Source organism: Stenella coeruleoalba (assembly GCF_951394435.1).
Source record: "Stenella coeruleoalba genome assembly, chromosome: 3".
In the NCBI taxonomy this organism is placed as follows: Eukaryota; Metazoa; Chordata; class Mammalia; order Artiodactyla; family Delphinidae; genus Stenella; species Stenella coeruleoalba.
Window position 1 is genome coordinate 77,754,105 of NC_137148.1, and position 19,693 is coordinate 77,773,797.

The window sequence follows — 19,693 nt, forward strand, 5'->3', positions numbered from 1 at the left end:
TGTGAGGATTTCTGTAGTGCTCCAAACCACTGAATATTGAACAACTGGGGACTATTCAATGTACAATACTCTTTGTTTTTAATATTTATATAGTCTTCTGGTGAAGACATGAAAAAATAAAAACATGTTCTTTTTTTGCGTACTTAGTATATTAGTCTGAATTTTGCCTGAAAAGATATTTGTATTGATAGGAAAATGTACACTTGACTACGTTGTGAAGATGTCTCCTCCTATAGAAACTAATATTTCCTATTTTCAGAAAAAAGCGACAAAGCTTGGGAGCAGTCAACCCTCCAGAACTCAGGCTGGTGGAACAGCTCCGGTCACCAAGGTCAGTCATTTCCTGAGCAAGAAAAGACCCCTACTCTACAGGTGTACCATTAGTGGGTGGGACTTGTAGGGAAGGTAAACAGTGTCCATATATCACTGAAAGTTTTTAAACAAAGTACCAATTCTGTTCTGGTGGGGGTAGTGTGAGGCAGGAGGCATGTAATTTCTTACTAATGATTTGAATGATTTAAAACTTCGCAAAGCTATTTATGTTATTATTCTTCCTGGCATATAATAATGTGTCCAAAAATATGCATTATTACCACAAATATCTATAAATAATATTTGACTTTTGCACACACCAGATTTTCTTCATGAGTATTAACCACACCAGGCTCTTTGCTAAGTGTGCTATATAATTATCTTAGGTAATCCCGTCACAACCTTATAATTATTATTCCTTTATACCTGAGAAAACCTGGGCTCAGAGAGGTTAAGTAACCTCGACAAGATCACAAAGCCAGTAAGATGGAGGTAGGGTTCAAAGCCAGGTTTCCAATTCACACAAGGTCCTGGACCTTATAAACTCTGATTGAGCCTTCTTTGGTAATATGACACTACAAAGCTTCGCAACTTATAAAAATCACTGAAATTTCATCTTGCAAGATAAGATGTAACTACCATTTTAGCTAGTAGTTTTCAATATATAAAATAGTTTTGTTCCTCCCATTTCAGCTTGTGATCTTCCAGTGTGTCCAAGATTATCAAAAACCTTAACCTATTTCAGGATTGCCTATACAACTATTGTAAATAAGCATTTTTCCTTTAAAACTGGTAGCTCTCCTATGGAGGGCTGTGGACTTTCTCATGGATGTTACTTGCTTGGTGAAGAGTTCGTATTTTAGTGCCTTCTGGAGTCTCAGCTGCTCTCCTAGCCCCTAAAATGTACCCAAAGTAAAACTCAACTGAGAAATGAGAAGAGGCTGGGCAAATGTATCTCTGCTGCGGTTGCCCTCGGTAGTCCTCATCTTCTATTGTTTGGAGGTCTCCAACTAAAAAAGATTTTCTGGATACTTCCTATCTTTTACAGTATTAGGACCTGTATTTAACTTATGCTTAATAATTTAAAATGAGAAGTCTCATTAGCAAAACCCCAACCTCATGAGGTTTAGTGAATCATTTGTAAATGGTTTCTAGAATTATCATTACCTAAACTCCTAGAGGGTCGGTACCTTGTGGAAAATCGTGCTTAGTTTTTGTTTTTGTTTTTCCCTTGAATTTCGTGGTAAGAAGCAGTCCCTTTCCCATCATTTTTCCACACAGGAGTATCATCCAATCATTTCAAGATGGAATGCTTACAAAGAATTTGGCCATCCTCCCCAAACCCTGCTACGTCTCAGGAAGCTGTGGGAGGGAGTGTAACTGGGAGGTGGACACATTTAGCCACATAGTTATTGTTTTAGTTTACTGGCAAACTTGTAATTCTTTCCTTGGCTTCTGACACTGCCTTCTCCTATCTCTCCTTGGCTTCTGACACTGCCTTCTCCTATCTCCATTCTTCTCTTGATTATTCGTTTTCACTGTGGTTTCCTGACTCAATTTCCTTCACCAGTTTCCTGAATATTAGTTTTTCCAGGATTTAATTCTTCATTCCTTCCTTTCTATATCTTTAACTCTTATAGAGTATTAGAAGAAAAAAATACATATGCTTTCTTGTTTTTCTTATTTTGTCTTTTGATGCTAGATTGAAAGGGCTTGGTATCATCATCACCTAAAAATGATCATTCCCATGCATCATTCAGAAAAGCTGGGGGTAATAGCATTTGTGATCTCTTGAAGCATTTTATTACACAATTAATTATCATAACACACACAGGCAAATAATATTCTCCCAACACATGACATGACAAAATAGTAAATACAATTGGCAGTGAGAATTAGGCCTGGTTTTCTTGATTCTGGACACATTCAACTCGAAAGTTAAAGTGACAATTTTACAATTATTAAGAAAATCATAGTCTGTATTAAGGATTCAGTATTTAATGACAGAATGGTTAGTTACCATGTATTGCAGAACTGTTTTATGAGACTTCTTACAAAATCAGTAATTATGTGCACAAATAATACCATTTCTGCCATGCAGTCCTGGGCTTGGAGGATCCAGAGCACTTAAGTGGCATAGATATCTCTATTGAATAACTCAAAATAATTATTATAAGATGTTTAGTGATTAAAATTAAATTTTTGATAAATTAATAATGAGGACTAATGAGGCTATAGAAATTAGACTCTTGACCCGGGTTCTTGGGTGGGGCTAATGGAGGACTCTCGGAGGGCTCACGCAAAGGAGTACTTCCCAGGACTTCTGTTGCCAGTGTCTTTGTCCTCACGGTGAGAGATAGCCACCCCTACCTCTGCAGGAGACCCTCCAACACTAGCAGGAACCAGAACTTGATGAAGAAATGCAGATTCCAGAATCTTGGACAGAACATTTACAAGCCGTGTGGATGAAAGGCTCTTGGTGCTACAGCCAGGAGTCAGTGCTGTGCCTCTGAGGTGGGAGAGCCAACTTCAGGACACTGGTCCACAGGAGACCTCCCAGTTCCACGTAATATGAAACGGCGAAAATCTCCCAGAGATCTCCATCTCAACACCCACACCCAGCTTCACTCAATGACCAGCAAGCTACAGTGCTGGACACCCTATGCCAAACAACTAGCAAGACAGCAACACAACCCCACCCAATAGCAGAGAGGCTGCCTAAAATCATAATAAGTCCACAGACACCCCAAAACACACCACCAGTTGTGGACCTGCCCACCAGAAAGACAAGATCCAGCCTCATCCACCAGAACACAGGTACTGGTCCCCTCCACCAGGAAGCCTACACAACCCACTGAACCAACCTTAGCCACTGGGGACAGACACCAAAAACAACGGGAACTACGAACCTGCAGCCTGCCAAAAGGAGACCCCAAACACAGTAAGATAAGCAAAATGAGAAGACAGAAAAACACAGCACGTGAAGGAGGAAGGTAAAAACCCACCAGACCTAACAAATAAAGAGGAAATAGGCAGTCTGCCTGAAAAAGAATTCAGAATAATGATAGTAAAGATGATACAAAATCTTGGAAATAGAATAGAGAAAATGCAAGAAACATTTAACAAGGACCTAGGAGAACTAAAGAGGAAACAAGCAACAATGAACAACACAATAAATGAAATTTAAAATACTCTAGAAGGGATCAATAGCAGAATAACTGAGACAGAAGAACAGATAAATGACCTGGAAGATAAAGTAGTGGAAATAACTACTGCAGAACAGAATAAAGAAAAAAGAATGAAAAGAACTGAGGACAGTCTCAGAGACCTCTAGGAAGACATTACATGCACCAACATTTGAATTATAGGGGTTCCAGAAGAAGAAGAGAAGAAGAAAGGGACTGAGAAAAGATTTGAAGAGATTATAGTTGAAAACTTCCCTAATATGGGAAAGGAAATAGTTAATCAAGTCCAGGAAGCACAGAGAGTCCCATACAGGATAAATCCAAGGAGAAACATGCCAAGACACATATTAATCAAACTGTCAAAAATTAAATACAAAGAAAACATATTAAAAGCAGCAAGGGAAAAACAACAAATAACACACAAGGGAATCCCCATGAGGTTAACAGCTGATCTTTCAGCAGAAACTCTGCAAGCCAGAAGGGACTGGCAGGACATATTTAAAGTGATGAAGGAGAAAAACCTACAAGCAAGATTACTCTACCCAGCAAGGATCTCATTCAGATTTGATAGAGAAATTAAACCCTTTATAGACAAGCAAAAGCTGAGAGAGTTCAGCACCACCAAACCAGCTTTACAACAAATGCTAAAGGATCTTCTCTAGGCAAGAAACATAAGAGAAGGAAAAGACCTACAATAACAAACCCAAAAGAATTAAGAAAATGGGAATAGGAACATACATATCGATAATTACCTTAAATGGAAATGGACTAAATGCTCCCACCAAAAGACACAGATTGGCTGAATGGATACAAAAACAAGACCCATATATATGCTGTCTACAAGAGACCCACTTCAGACCTAGAGACACATAAAGACTGAAAGTGAGGGGATGGAAAAAGATATTCCATGCAAATGGAAACCAAAAGAAAACTGGAGTAACAATTCTCATGTCAGACAAAATAGACTTTAAAATAAAGACTATTAGAAGAGACAAAGAAGGACACTACATAATGATCAACGGATCGATCTAATAAGAAGAGAGAACAATTGTAAATATTTATGCACCCAACATAGGAGCACCTCAATACATAAGGCAAATACTAACAGCCATAAAAGGGGAAATCGACAGTAACACATTCATAGTAGGGGACTTTAACACCCCACTTTCACCAATGCACAGATCATCCAAAATGAAAATAAATAGGGGAACACAAGCTTTAAATGATACATTAAACAAGATGGACTTAATTGATATTTATAGGACATTCCATCCAAAAACAACAGAATACACATTTTTCTCAAGTGCTCATGGAACATTCTCCAGGATAGATCATATCTTGGGTCACAAATCAAGCCTTGGTAAATTTAAGAAAATTGAAATTGTATCAAGTATCTTTTCTGACCACAACGCTATGAGACTAGATATCAATTACAGGAAAAGATCTGTAAAAAATACAAACACATGGAGGCTAAACAATACAGTATTTAATAATGAAGTGATCGCTGAAGAAATCAAAGAGGAAATAAAAAATACCTAGAAACAAATGACAATGGAGACATGATGACCCAAAACCTATGGGATGCAGCAAAAGCAGTTCTAAGAGGGAAGTTTATAGCAATAAAATCCTACCTTAAGAAACAGGAAACATCTTGAATAAACAACCTAACTTTGCACCTAAAGCAATTAGAGAAAGAAGAACAAAAAAACTCCAAAGTTAGCAGAAGGAAAGAAATCGTAAAGATCAGATCAGAAATAAATGAAAAAGAAATGAAGGAAACGATAGCAAAGCTCAATAAAACTAAAAGCTGGTTCTTTGAGAAGATAAACAAAATTGATAAACCATTAGCCAGACTCATCAAGAAAAAAAGGGAGAAGACCCAAATCAATAGAATTAGAAATGAAAAAGGAGAAGTAACAACTGACACTGTAGAAATAAAAAAGATCATGAGAGATTACTACAAGCAACTCTATGCCAATAAAATGGACAACCTGGAAGAAATGGACAAATTCTTAGAAATGCACAACCTGCCAAGACTGAATCAGGAAGAAATACAAAATATGAACAGACCAATCACAAGCACTGTAATTGAAGCAGTGATTAAAAATCTTCCAACAGGGCTTCCCTGGTGGCGCAGTGGTTGATAGTCCACCTGCCGATGCAGGGGACACGGGTTCGTGCCCCGGTCTGGGAAAATCCCATATGCCGCGGAGCGGCTAGGCCTGTGAGCCATGGCCGCTGAGCCTGCGCATCCGGAGCCTGTGCTCCGCAACGGGAGAGGCCACAGCAGTGAGAGGCCCATGTACCGCAAAAAAAAAAAAAAAAAAAAAAAAAATCTTCCAACAAACAAAAGCCCAGGACCAGATGGCTTCACAGGTGACTTCCATCAAACATTTAGAGAAGAGCTAACACCTATCCTTCTCAAACTCTTCCAAAATATAGCAGAGGGAGGAACACTCCCAAATTCATTCTCCGAGGCCACCATCACCCTGATACCAAAACCAGACAAGGATGTCACAAAGAAAGAAAACTACAGGCCAATATCACTGATGAACATAGATGCAAAAATCCTCAACAAAATACTAGGAAACAGGGCTTCCCTGGTGGCGCAGTGGTTGAGAGTCTGCCTGCCGATGCAGAGGACATGTGTTCGTGCCCCGGTCCGGGAAGATCCCACATGCCGTGGAGCGGCTGGGCCCGTGAGCCGTGGCTGCTGAGCCTGCGCGTCCAGAGCCTGTGCTCCGCAACGGGAGAGGCCACAACAGTGAGAGGCCCGCGTACCGCAAAAAAAAAAAAAAAAAAAAAAAAAAAAGCAAACAGAATCCAACAGCACATTAAAAGGATCATACACCATGATCAAGTGGGGTTTATCCCAGGAATGCAAGATTTCTTCAATATACGCAAATCAATCGATGTGATAAACCATATTAACAAATTGAAGGAGAAAAACCATATGATCATCTCAATAGATGCACAGAAAGCTTTTGACAAAATTCAGCACCCATTTATGATAAAAACCCTCCAGAAAGTAGGCATAGAGGGAACTTTCCTCAACATAATAAAGGCCATATATGACAAACCCACAGCCAACATCGTCCTCAATGGTGAAAAACTGAAAGCATTTCCACTAAGATCAGGAACAAGACAAGGTTGCCCACTCTCACCACTCTTATTCAACATAGTTTTGCAAGTTTTAGCCACAGCAATCAGAGAAGAAAAGGAAATAAAAGGAATCCAAATCAGAAAAGAAGAAGTAAAGCTGTCACTGTTTGCAGATGACATGATACTATACATAGAGAATCCTAAAGATGCTACCAGAAAACTAGTAGAGCTAATCAATGAATTTGGTAAAGTAGCAGGATACAAAATTAATGCACAGAAATCTCTGGCATTCCTATACACTAAAGATGAAAAATCTGAAAGTGAAATCAAGAAAACACTCCCATTTACTATTGCAACAAAATGTATGAAATATGTAAGACTAAACCTACCTAAGGAGACAAAAGACCTGTATGCAGAAAATTATAAGACACTGATGAAAGAAATTGAAGATGATACTAATAGATGGCGAGATATACCATGTTCTTGGATTGGAAGAATCAACATTGTGAAAATGACTCTACTACCCAAAGCAATTTACAGATTCAATGCAATCCCTATCAAACTACCACTGTCATTTTTCACAGAACTAGAACAAAAAATTTCACAATTTGTATGGAAACACACAAGACCCCGAATAGCCAAAGGAATTTTGAGAAAGAAAAACAGAGCTGGAGGAATCAGGCTCCCTGACTTCAGACTATACTACAAAGCTACAGTAATCAAGGCAGTATGGTACTGGCACAAAAACAGAAAGATAGATCAATGGAACAGGATAGAAAGCCCAGAGATATACCCACGCACATATGGTCACCTTATCTTTGATAAAGGAGGCAGGAATATACAGTGGAGAAAGGACAGCCTCTTCAATAAGTGGTGCGGGGAAAACTGGACAGGTACATGTAAAAGTATGAGATTAGATCACTCCCTAACACCATACACAAAAATAAGCTCAAAATGGATTAAAGACCTAAATGTAAGGCCAGACACTATCCAACTCTTAGAGGAAAACATAGGCAGAACACTCTATGACATAAATCACAGCAAGATCCTTTTTGACCCACCTCCTAGAGAAATGGAAATGAAAACAAAAATAAACAAATGGGACCTAATGAAACTTCAAAGCTTTTGCACAACAAAGGAAACCCTAACCAAGACCAAAAGACAACCCTCAGAATGGGAGAAAATATTTGCAAATGAAGCAACTGACAAAGGATTAATCTCCAAAATTTACAAGCAGCTCATGCAGCTCAATAACAAAAAAACAAACAACCCAATCCAAAAATGGGCAGAAGACCTAAATAGACATTTCTCCAAAGAAGATATACAGATTGCCAACAAACACATGAAAGAATGCTCAACATCATTAATCATTAGAGAAATGCAAATCAAAACTACAATGAGATATCATCTCACACCAGTGAGAATGGCCATCATCAAAAAATCTAGAAACAATGTATGCTGGAGAGGGTGTGGAGAAAAGGGAACACTCTTGCACTGCTGGTGGGAATGTGAATTGGTACATCCACTATGGAGAACAGTATGGAGGTTCCTTAAAAAACTGCAAATAGAACTACCATATGACCCAGCAATCCCACTACTGGGCATATACCCTGAGAAAACCATAATTCAAAAAGAGTCATGTAGCAAAATGTTCATTGCAGCTCTATTTACAATAGCCAGAAGATGGAAACAACCTAAGTGTCCATCATCGGATGAATGGATAAAGAAGAAGTGGCACATATATACAATGGAATATTACTCAGCCATAAAAAGAAACTAAATTGAGCTATTTGTAATGAGGTGGATGGACCTAGAGTCTGTCATACAGAGTGAAGTAAGTCAGAAAGAGAATGACAAATACCGTATGCTAACACATATATATGGAATTTAAGAAAAAAAATGTCATGAAGAACCTAGGGGTAAGACAGGAATAAGGACACAGACCTACTAGAGAATAGGCTTGAGGATATGGGGAGGGGGAAGGGTAAGCTGTGACAAAGCGAGAGAGTGGCATGGACATATATACACTACCAAACGTAAAATAGATAGCTTGGGGCTTCCCTGGTGGCGCAGTGGTTGAGAGTCCGCCTGCCGATGCAGGGGACACGGGTTCATGCCCCGGTCCGGGAAGATCCCACATGCCGCGGAGCGGCTGGGCCCGTGAGCCATGGCCGCTGAGCCTGCGCGTCCGGAGCCTGTGCTCCGCAACAGGAGAGGCCACAACAGTGAGAGGCCCGCATCCCGCAAAAAAAAACAAAAAACAAACATAAAATAGATAGCTAGTGGGAAGCAGCCACATAGCACAGGGAGATCAGCTCGGTGCTTTGTGACCACCTAGAGGGGTGGGATAGGGAGGGTGGGAGGGAGGGAGACGCAAGTGGGAAGAGATATGGGAACATATGTATATGTATAACTGATTCAGTTTGTTATAAAGCAGAAACACCCCATTGTAAAGCAGTTATACTCCAATAAAGATGTAAAAACAAAAAAGAAAGAAAGAAAAGAAATTAGACTCTTATTAAATAAGAAAATAGTTGCGATCCACAGTCAGGCAACTGTGTTACTGGAAAAGTTCTCAGACAACTTCTATCGTAACCACCAACTTATTCAGGTAAGGAAAGCGAGGTTGAACTTGCATCAGGACTGTCTCTGCAGGAGAGCATAGCTATTAAGAAGAAGTACTGGTTTAAGCTGTCAGTTCCAATTGGAATTTACTCTGACTAGTTCAAGCTAAAAAGGAATTTCTTAAGGGATGGCGGGTAGCTCCTAGAGAAATCCAGAAGGCTCCAGCAGAAGGAATGTAGTTTCACAGCCAGGAACAATGCCCGGACACACCGTGGGAGCTTCTCCTTGCTGCCACTGCAGCTCAGCACCTATCACATTTAGGACTGGAGGCCAGAAACTCTGGCACTGCCAGTCTCAAATGCTGAAAGGCCTTATCATAACACAGATCTACCGGTGGGTGGCGCCTCCACACAGGCTTATTTTCAATCTCACTGTTGTGAGGCACGGCTGATTGGCCAGTGCAATTCCCATGCCTCAGCTCTGCTGCGCGGAATCTGGGGTTGGGAACGCTCTGGTTCTCCTCTGGGAAGGTGCTTATTGATTAGGTGGGAAATGATCCGTGAGTAGTGAGGATTTTTCAAGTGTATTGTCAGCTGCCAGCTATCCACTACAGAAAGGAAAACAGGAGAATGACCTAATTGAACTGGAGGAAAATCACTGATTATAGGTTGTGTAGCAGCATTAGGCCTTTTAAACAGAAGAGGGTACAAACAGCTTTTCTCCCAGTTAGAGAGGAGAAAATCTGCACAGGGATAAGCACCCACCAGAGAAGTCCTTCTGTGGTTTTGGCCCTGGTTCTGCCATAACTAGCTGTGTTAACTGTGGCGGCACAGCCCTCCTCCCAGGCCTTTACTTTTCTCATCCATAATATGACTGAGGGGCTGAATAAACTCTGCATATTGTGGGAGGTATTCCATCGTTCAGTGTCAGGCTCACCCACAGAACCGCTGGACCACATGTGGTGTGTTTGATGACACTGTTCGCTAAGCAGGCAAGCGTTTCTATTTCAAAAGTTCTGCATGTATTTTAATGTGCTAGGAAAGTAAACTAGCACTTCAAACCGTGATCCCATGGATGGTTTTGCTTGAGACAAGGCTAGATTAATGGTTAAAAAGGTAAATCTATTTTTTAAAATATTAAGTACATGTAGCTGTGGCAGATTAAAAAATATTAAGTAGGTAGTACACAAATAACCAAGGTTTGGGAAACAAGATCAGAGCAGTAATTCTCATATTTTAATGTACATACTGAATCGGTGAGGTGTTTACTAAAATGAAGATTGTGACTCAGAAAGTCTGGGGCGAGGCTGAGATTCTTTCTGCTTTTCTAACAAGCTCCCAGTTGCTGCTGCTGCTGGTCTGGTGACCACACTTTGAGCAGCAAGGATGCTGAATTGTGCTGAATGTGGGTAATTTAGACCACCTGTACCTTAGATTACTTAAACATCGATTAGAAAATCTGGTTAAAATGCAGATCCTCACGTTCCAAGCCACAAGAATCTGATTCACCAGGAGGGGGTAGGTCCAGGATTTTCTCTATTTAATAAGTACCCTCCAGTTTTTCAGATGCGGGTGATGTGGAGGCCCCACTGGGGGAAAGGATGAGCCTCAGGGACTGGGATAGACACGGCACACCTGGCAGTGATACATCCCTCTTCATCTCCAGGGAAGGGAGCCCCTTTCTACCTGTCCTGCAGGACAAGAATCTTTGGAAAATTTACTTCATAACCATATAATTACTAACCTGTACTCTTGAGGAGCTCAGACATACTCACCCTCATTGAGGGAGTTATGCTGCCTAACAGTGGGGCTCTGGGACCCAGGGCTCATCCCTCTTGGGGCGTGGCCCAAATAAGTCATCCTAGTTGTCTTTTGTCTCAGGAAAACCTAGACAAGCTGAGGTTTATTTGAGAAACAAAAAAGCAGAGAAAATACTGACAGAAAACAAAAAAGGAATTTTAAGCTGAATTTTCATCAAGAAGAATTATGAAAATCTACAAACAATAAATGCTGAAGAGGGTGTGTGGAGAAAAGGGAACCCTCTTGCTCTGTTGGTGGGAATGTAAATTGACACAGCCACTATGGAGAACAGTATGGAGGTTCCTTAAAAAACTAAAAATATAACTACTATATGACCCAGCAATCCCACTACTGGGCATATACCCTGAGAAAACCATAATTCAGAAAGAGTCATGTACCACAATGTTCACTACAGCACTGTTTACAATAGCCAGGATATGGAAGCAACCTAAGTGTCCATTAACAGATGAATGGATAAAGAAGATGTGGCACACATATGCAATGGAATATTACTCAGCCATAGGAAGAAACGAAATTGAGTTATTTGTCGTGAGCTGGATGGACCTAGAGTCTGTCATACAGAGTGAAGTAAGTCAGAAAGAGAAAAACAAATACCGTATGCTAACACATATATATGTAATCTAAAAAAAAAAATGGTTCTGAAGAACCTAGGGGCAGGACAGGAATAAAGACACAGACGTAGAGAATGGACTTGAGGACACGGGGGGGGGGAAGGGTAAGCTGGGACGAAATGAGAGAGTAGCATGGACATATATACACTACCAAATGTAAAATAGATAGCTAGTGGGAAGCAGCCGCATAGCACGGGGAGATCAGCTTGGTGCTTTGTGTTCACCTAGAGGGGTGGGATATGGAGGGTGGGAGGGAGACGCAAGAGGGAGGAGATATGGGTATATATGTATATGTATATCTGATTCACTTTGTTATACAGCAGAAACTAACACAACGTTGTCAAGCAATTATACTCCAATAAAGATGTTAAAAAAAAAAAGAATTATGAGGACAGGGTCTTCTCAGGGAATTATAATAAAATATTAGAGTTGGAAGTGCTCTTACTTCGCCACCTTTATTTAGCAGAAGTAAAGGAACACTGATAATAGACAAGGTGGTTGTGAGGAACACCTAGCAGGAGAAGTCAGGGCGACCCCACGTGCTTTGACTGCCGGGAGCAGGCGGGTGCGCCGCTGCGCGCTGTGCCGCTGAGCTCTCCGCCTTCGGAATGCCGTCACCTCTGGCTTGGAGGCTGAAGGACTGGCTGCTGAGTTGTCACTAGCTATCGGCCTGAGGCCTCGGGTCCTCAGCCCCCCGCCACCGCAGCCTCCTCCACTCATACCCCAAGCTCACTGTCCAGAGCCTTCACTGTGATTGCTTTATGGCTTTGGGAAAAGTTGGCTTCCCATATTTCCTTTAAATTTTGGAACTCTTCTGTCTAACCCCATCACTTACATTTATTAGTTGGCATTCTTCTATAAGGGAGAGCATTTCCTTCTCCCCTATATACTTATTCATTCATTTATTTATTTATAGCAATATGAATTCATGAATTCTTATTCTGTGGCTTAAAATCCCTTCTTAGTTATTTTGAAATGTTTAGTCATAATGTACCACGTCCAGTAATTCAGTAGAATTCTAGTTCTGTTCAACTGCTCTTTAAAAAAAAAATCCGTTATACAATGTGAATTGTTAAGTTACTTTATAGCTTCAAAAGTAATATTTGGGGGCGTGTGTTTGCAAAGAGCCCACTTTGGGCCTTTGGCGACATCCTAGGAGTGGTAGACCTCTGCCATCGGCCGGTGGCCTGCATCACAGGCCGCGCTGTTTAGTCTGCCAGCCTCCGGGATGCCAGCCCCGCGATGAGTCGGCGGCGGCGGGCACCTCCCTCCTGGAACCGCGCTGGGGGCGGGCGAAGGGGGCGGGGAGCGGCCAGCGTCGCGTCCTGGGGCCGCCCCGCCGCCTCCCTCTCTGCGGGCTGGGCTGAGGCTCCAAACGGAAACTGAGAGGGCCGAGCCCAACCGGGAATGCAAACATCCCCCAAACCCCGCTGAAGTCTCTGGGCCCGGAAGCCGGACGCGGAGTGAGTACTGATTTCGTCTGCTTCCCAGGCGGGCAGCCCGCGCTGCCTTCGCGCCGGCCCTGCGCGTCCCAGGCTCGGACCCTGCCACGGCTCCCAGACTTGGACGTGCGCTCTTACCCGTCTATTGCCCTTGAGAATCCATTTCCTTCCAAACGGATTCTAAGTTCACTTGTGTTACTAGTCAACCCCTCCTCCCTGTCGGCGCCACTGTTGCTGGCTTCTGGGCTGGGAATGTGTCTGGTGATCGTACACGGTAGGGTTACAAAACCAGGAGTTTGTGTGATCCGGGGAAAATGCTGAAAGAAGGAAAGCAGGAGCTCTGTCGATTTGGTTTGGCACTTTTATCTCTAGGGTTAGACCCAATCTTCTCCCCGAGCCCTGCCCCCTCCACTGTGATGACCTCCGTTTTAGAGAATGCCGCCTCACTGTGTATAACCTCTCCGTTTACCTGATACATGCTGGGTGTGGTGTGGCAAATGTGACATGTTTTGGTTCTATTTCCTTGAACACAGCCTGAGACTGTGGTCGGATGACATCACTGAGGGGTACTTTGTACCTGTATTTCAAGAATGGAAATGTTTTCATGGAGATTTGACGATCTTTTATGTATTGTTAGGGTCCTAGCATTCCTCAGTTATAAAGGGGTAAGAGGCAAGTTCTTTATACCCATTTTACAGCTGAGAAAACGAGTCAGAGTTTAAGAAGCTTCCTTAAAGGGCTGGACCTTAGGGCCTCTGACGAGCCCTCTAGGAACCCACCTATACCTACATCAGAGGAAGGGAAGTGCTTAATCAGCAGCTCTGGAAAGTTCCTGATATATGAGATGTTTCTAGAGAGAAAACCTCTGCATTGCAGCGAAGCTCAATAAGGAGTGGCATCTAGTTCAAAAGGGTAAAGTTTATTTTCTAATGAGTAATTTAAAGAGTGCCTCTTCCTGACATTTTGTTTGTGGGCACTGAATTTAACTTTTGCACACTGATTTTTCAGTATCTAAAGGATATTTGTCGCTGGGAATGCTGCCTGGCTTCTAGGAGACAGTATAAGATTAAAACAAAGTAGTGACGTTTAGCAAAATCATGCCGAACTAGCAAAGGCCGTATCTGCTGACTGATGGAGAAGGGCTAGGTGGCCAATAGCAATGACGATGGAGTGGGAATCCTGGTGCATGCAGCAAGGACCCTTGGTGACTATTACAAAAAAGTGAGCTTCACAGACTGCATGACAGTGTTTATGAAGCAGTGCATTCAAGTGTAAATGTTGGTTATGGTTCAGTTCACATGCTTTGAGAGAGGATTCCCACTGCAGAGAGGAGTTGATTATAGTACAGTATTAGTGGTAGGTTCAGTTTCTTGATGGTTCCATGAATTGGCTGAGTATAATTCTTCTCTCACAATGAAAATTTAAAAGGTATCATGTGAAATAGCAGTTTGAAAGAATGAAACAAACAAAATTAAGAAAACATGAGGAATTAATTTGAACTAACTTTTTAAAATCAGTCAAATATTTGTGTTCCTATTCATTGTTTATAATAACAATTATATCTTTACTGCATCACCAATTCTTAGGTAGGACTATTTACTTTTCCCAAAATATGAACCATCTAATTGTTTAGTCCTGTTTAAATAAAAAGCCCACAGCCTATGTTCTCCTGTATACATAGATGTCTTTGTATCTTTTCTTTCATTATACCTCAGAGTGCCCTCATTTTGAAGACTATAGGAATCTAGAATATGTGTTTTAGCATCAATGTGTCTGGCCTCATAAAGAGGAACATATTTTATCCTATAATTTTTGATACATTGAATTAATAATCTGCATACTGGGAAAGTACAATGGGTCTTCAAAAACAATTGTGTTTTATTTTTTTCTCTGTGAATAGCTTTTAACTTAAAAATGTCAGCTACCCAGTGTTTCTCAACAGAGTTCTAATGGCATTTGGGTTGATGATTCTTAGTTGGGCAGGGCTGTCTTGTTCCCACTGAATGCCAGAGCATGACAAAAACACTGTCTCTCACATGTCTTAAAATACCCTTTAGTTGGGTGCTACTTCCCCTTAAGAACAATTGGTACACTATTTTTATGGTAAGCCATATAAATAATTACTCAGTCCCATTATTTCCAATTTTTAAGGCACTTTACAGTATCCCTTAAGACATGTTGACTTCTGAGCAACATGACTTCCGTATATTGACTTCCGTTGACTTCTGTATATTTGGACGTTGGAGATTTGGGTGGAGTCTATGTGTAATCCTATTGCTAGTAAAGTGTCACTCTTACCCTTGTGCCCTTCTGTCCACATTAGGCAATAATAATAAATTATTAGCAAGTGACTTTAATAGGTTTCAGAAAAAAGAACAGATCAGTACAATCTGTATTAGATCTGAGTATTAATAGTTATAGCTACATTTACTGATGATTACTGGGTTCTAGGCATATGTTGAACACTTTACATGATGTGATGATGATGCAGTGATGAAGTAGATACCCTTATTATGCCCATTTTTCAGATTAAGAGCCTGATCTCTTAACCATTGCACTGTATTGTTTCTCAGGACATGTTGAACAACTCTCCATAAAATACTTTCCAAAAAATGAGTTTTAGTGGGTGAAGTTAACACACACTAAAGTCTCGTTTGGTTACATAGTCTCATTTGGCTACCTTTGGTTACCTCTGATTACCTTTGTTCTTAGAATACCAGCTTTTCACTATACTGGGAGCCCTTTGAAGACAGAATCCACATCTTTGGACCCCCATCGCATCTACCACGGTGCCTTCCACATAGTAATTTCTCAATAAATATTTATTGAATTGAAAAAGAATATTTGTTTTATCTTAATATGAACAGAGCCTTAAGATACCACTGCACTAGTTTAGAAATTTTTCCTAGGTAGGCAGAAAAAGTAAAATAATATTCATTTTTGTTCTCTAGAATTTATAAGTAGAGTTTTTAGAACTTAACATCTGTTTGTCCTTTAGCTAAAGATTAAGGAGTAGATAATCAAATTATCAGTAATGAACTCTTTTCTTATTAACTTCTACAATGGCCAGACATGGTGCTAGGAATACAGAAGTGAAGTATGGTCCATATAACAAATATAAAGACACAGTGTAAAAAGTGCTAAAAATCATTGCTATCAAGGTGCTATGAAAGCACAGTGGAAGGTTGAGGGAAGGGGGCTGAGGTTAAGCTTGGCCCTGTTTTTCTGGGAATAAACATTAGGAATGTTAACATTATAAACATTAGGAATATGAGTCCCTTAAAGCAGACCTGCAACCAGTCAGTTGGATGCAGGACTCTTCAGAGGTCTGAACACATCCAACTTCCCAGGCGTTGGCTCTCCTCCTTCAGTATTTTCTTAATCCCAGCTTTCCAGACTTGCCCTTAACTACCAGTACCATGGTCTCCCCCAGTACCATGGTCTCCCCCTGTATACTTTTCTGTGTGCTGTTATGTAGGACAGAGAGTTCTGATTCATTCTAGGGCTCTCTTATGAGATGTTCTTGACAACTGTCCCTTGTAGACAGACTGGATTTCCATCCGCTGTCAACTATACCTGAGGTTTCCATTTGTCCTGCACTCTACACAGTTGAACTGGAGACCCCACAGCTGACTGAGTCTGTGTTGTCCGTCTTCCAAGCCAGCTTTGAGGGTGACAAGTTTCCGCTGCTCATCTTCCTGTTTCTTTCTTCACCACCCAACCTAAGGTGCAGGGGAGGACAGACAAGCGCGTCAACAGAATAACCTGCCCCTGGATTCCAGACACTTAGCTCTAAGGACACATTGTCTCAATTTAGTTTCTTATTTCGCATTTGGCATCTGCCTCGCCGTGGGTACATATCCTTAGCGAGACAAGGAGAACCTCAGATGCCTATCTACTCACCTATTATCTTTTTTACTGACTCCTTCCCCAGGAATAATTGGCATACATTAGTTACAAAGGTACTGCTTGGCCCGTTTTGTTGGTAGTGTTTATTTCTTTTCCCACAGATCCCTTTGCAACACTTAAAAAAAAAAAAACAACTAACACTAGTTGTTTTAGTTTTATTTGGGAGGATTTCTTATACGTTGGAAAGAGGATTTGGGTCTGCTTTTACTGATTAACCAAGTTAACTTTGGTAAACAGTTTTTTGTTTTTTTTACATATTGCCAACACGCTTATAATTATCCTCAGTTTTCCAGGCCCCATGGTACATACTGATCCTAATGGCTAAGATATGGGTGAGTGGTGATGACGCTGTGGCTTGTCATCATCAGAGTCCTGGAATAGAAGGTGTTTCCCAGTGAGTCCTGCCGAGGGACTACTGAGGAATGAGGAAGCTGACTGTAATCAAAGCAAGGCTTCCTTAATTGCACAGAGCTGTGCTTTAACAGTTGGGGGTCTCTTTAGAAAAGAGAAGTTTCTTGGTTCTCAAATAGAAAATGCAGGCCAGTAGGATAATTCCAGACTAATCCATGGCCCTGGGGCTCTCCCGATCCTTGTCCTGGGGATGTACTGCACCCCCTTGAAATGCTCTAATTCAGTGTTTCATGATATGTAGTCTGGAGAGCATCTGCGTCAAATTCACCTGGGATACTTATTTAAAAATGGAGATTTCCCAAGCCCCATCTCAGACTTACCCAATCAGGATCACTGAGGAATCTATGCCTTAATAAGCTCTCGAGGTAAATCCTTACACCTGTTAAAATTTGATGAGCACTGCTCTAAGAAGTGAGTTGAGCTAGCCAGAGCCTATCTGTGGGCAGTCGTCTTCCGACCTTAGCAATGCAGTGAAATCTTGGTGAGAGCTGTAGCTGTTCACAGGGGCTGAGACTTTTGAATCATACTGAGGGGCCCCCATGAACTGGCATGATTGATGTTTATGGCCCTCTTTTGGAGCCCAAGAAAGGGCCTGGACCACTCCCATTTCACTCAAAGTTGCTATAAGAGATTGAGCCCGTTTAGTGTGCAGGCATACTCTTTGGACTCTATAATGGATTAAGGTCCCCTGCACAAGTGACCTCAGTATAAAGACCTAGATGAGACCTTGGCGCCTCCAGAGATGCCCAGAATAGAGGTGTTGCGGGAGAACACTGTTCCTACAGAGAAACCAGGGGCTTAGTCTCCTGCATATTGTTTCTTTATTAGCTGTACTAAGGGTGGCCAGACAAAGGAGCAAAGAATAAAATTATTTGTATGTTTTTCAGTTGTATAAGCCTTTTCTGTTTCCTCCTTATCATGAAAATAGGAAATTGTGTTTATATCCAACAGGGCAAATAAGATCCTCATCTAATGCCATTACCATGGCTTATCATCATCAGAGTCCTGGAATATAAATATCCTCATGCTTTTAGACACGCATCTTTTCATAATATTTTATTTACAAAGATGTATCAGGTTCAGAGGCCTTGGTCTACAGCAGGGAATTGAAACTTGTTGCCAGAATTTTCATCTTCCAGAGTTCTCCACTTCTCTTTCATATTCACCATCTCTTGATTTATCTCTTTATTTAATTAATGTTTTAATGTTAAATTTTATACAGTATTGCTTTGTGTCTGGAACAGAAGGGGGCTCTTGAATCAGAATTCAGATTAATTTTATTAAGCCTGCACAATGTATTTAAAATGTTTGAAAGCCTTTAGATGAGGAACACATGTTCTATTTTGTCATGAGGCCTCCTACTCCCTCTTCATACTGGCCTGATACACTCATTCACATCCCCCAACGTATATTTTCATTTGAGTTTTAGACTCCTGATTTACAGAGATAGGCAAATATTATTTTTCTGAAAACTCAATAAATATTTTGAAAATCGCACTTTTTTTTTTCTTAAATCCTTGCAACTGAGCTATATACTAGATGTGTGGATGTGTATAGCATTAAGAGTTTCTCTAGTGGTCCAGAATATCTGCCTATAAAATGACAGCACTGTTGGGCTTGGTGATGTCTACAGCGTTCTATATTTTTCTGTTGTAAGAAAAGTGTGCACTACAGGCATAATCGCAAGTATCAGGTGTCCTCAGGGTTTAGGGTCATGAGACTGGAGAAGACAGATATTCTTGGGGTATTGCAGGACTGTATTTTTAGGGAACATATAGGCTCTTTAGTAACCTGGGCTGGCAGTATCAGCACTAAAAATCTTTATTTCAAAACCAGCTGGAGGGCTTCCCTGGTGGAGCAGTGGTTGGGAGTCCGCCTGCCGATGCAGGGGACATGGGTTCTTGCCCCGGTCCGGGAAGATCCCGCATGCCGCGGAGCGGCTGGGCCCGTGAGCCATGGCCGCTGAGCCTGCGCGTCCGGAGCCTGTGCTCCGCAGCGGGAGAGGCCACAGCAGTGAAAGGCCCGCGTACCGCAAAAAAAAACACAAAAAGACAAACAAAAAAAACAGCTGGAAAGTACTTTTGAAAAGTAACTTTGTGAATCTGTCCTATTATCTAATGCATTCTAGTACCTTCCTTTTGACCAAATGAAAGCAGGAAGAGGCTGTTTGTCATCAGAAGGAAAGTGCCAGTGGATAACAATAGACCGTAGAAAAGAGTGGTCATTTCACCCACCCCCTATAAAGCCATCTTGTTTAAAACAACCTAAAGCAGTCATTCTCCATGTAAAGGAGTTTGAGAATCACTTGGGGGGGGGGAGGGCTTACAGCTTTTTAA

The 19,693-nt window shown here is 41.3% G+C and overlaps 1 protein-coding gene across 5 annotated transcripts in view; it reads left to right on the top strand.

Moving 5' to 3' along the window:
- Positions 1 to 19,693, top strand: part of CAST (calpastatin) — a 129,437-nt gene that overhangs the window by 32,129 nt on the left and 77,615 nt on the right. For 4 of the 5 annotated variants that reach the window (XM_079917665.1, XM_079917667.1, XM_079917663.1 and 1 more), the window contains exon 3: positions 260 to 331. Coding sequence is in view for 3 of the 5 variants with exons in the window: in XM_079917667.1 (XP_079773793.1) it covers positions 260 to 331 (72 nt within the window). In the remaining 2 variants the exon portion in view is untranslated. Of the gene's footprint in view, positions 1 to 259; positions 332 to 12,779; positions 13,059 to 19,693 lie in introns of those variants that run through there. The other variant, XM_079917666.1, reaches the window with a different exon arrangement.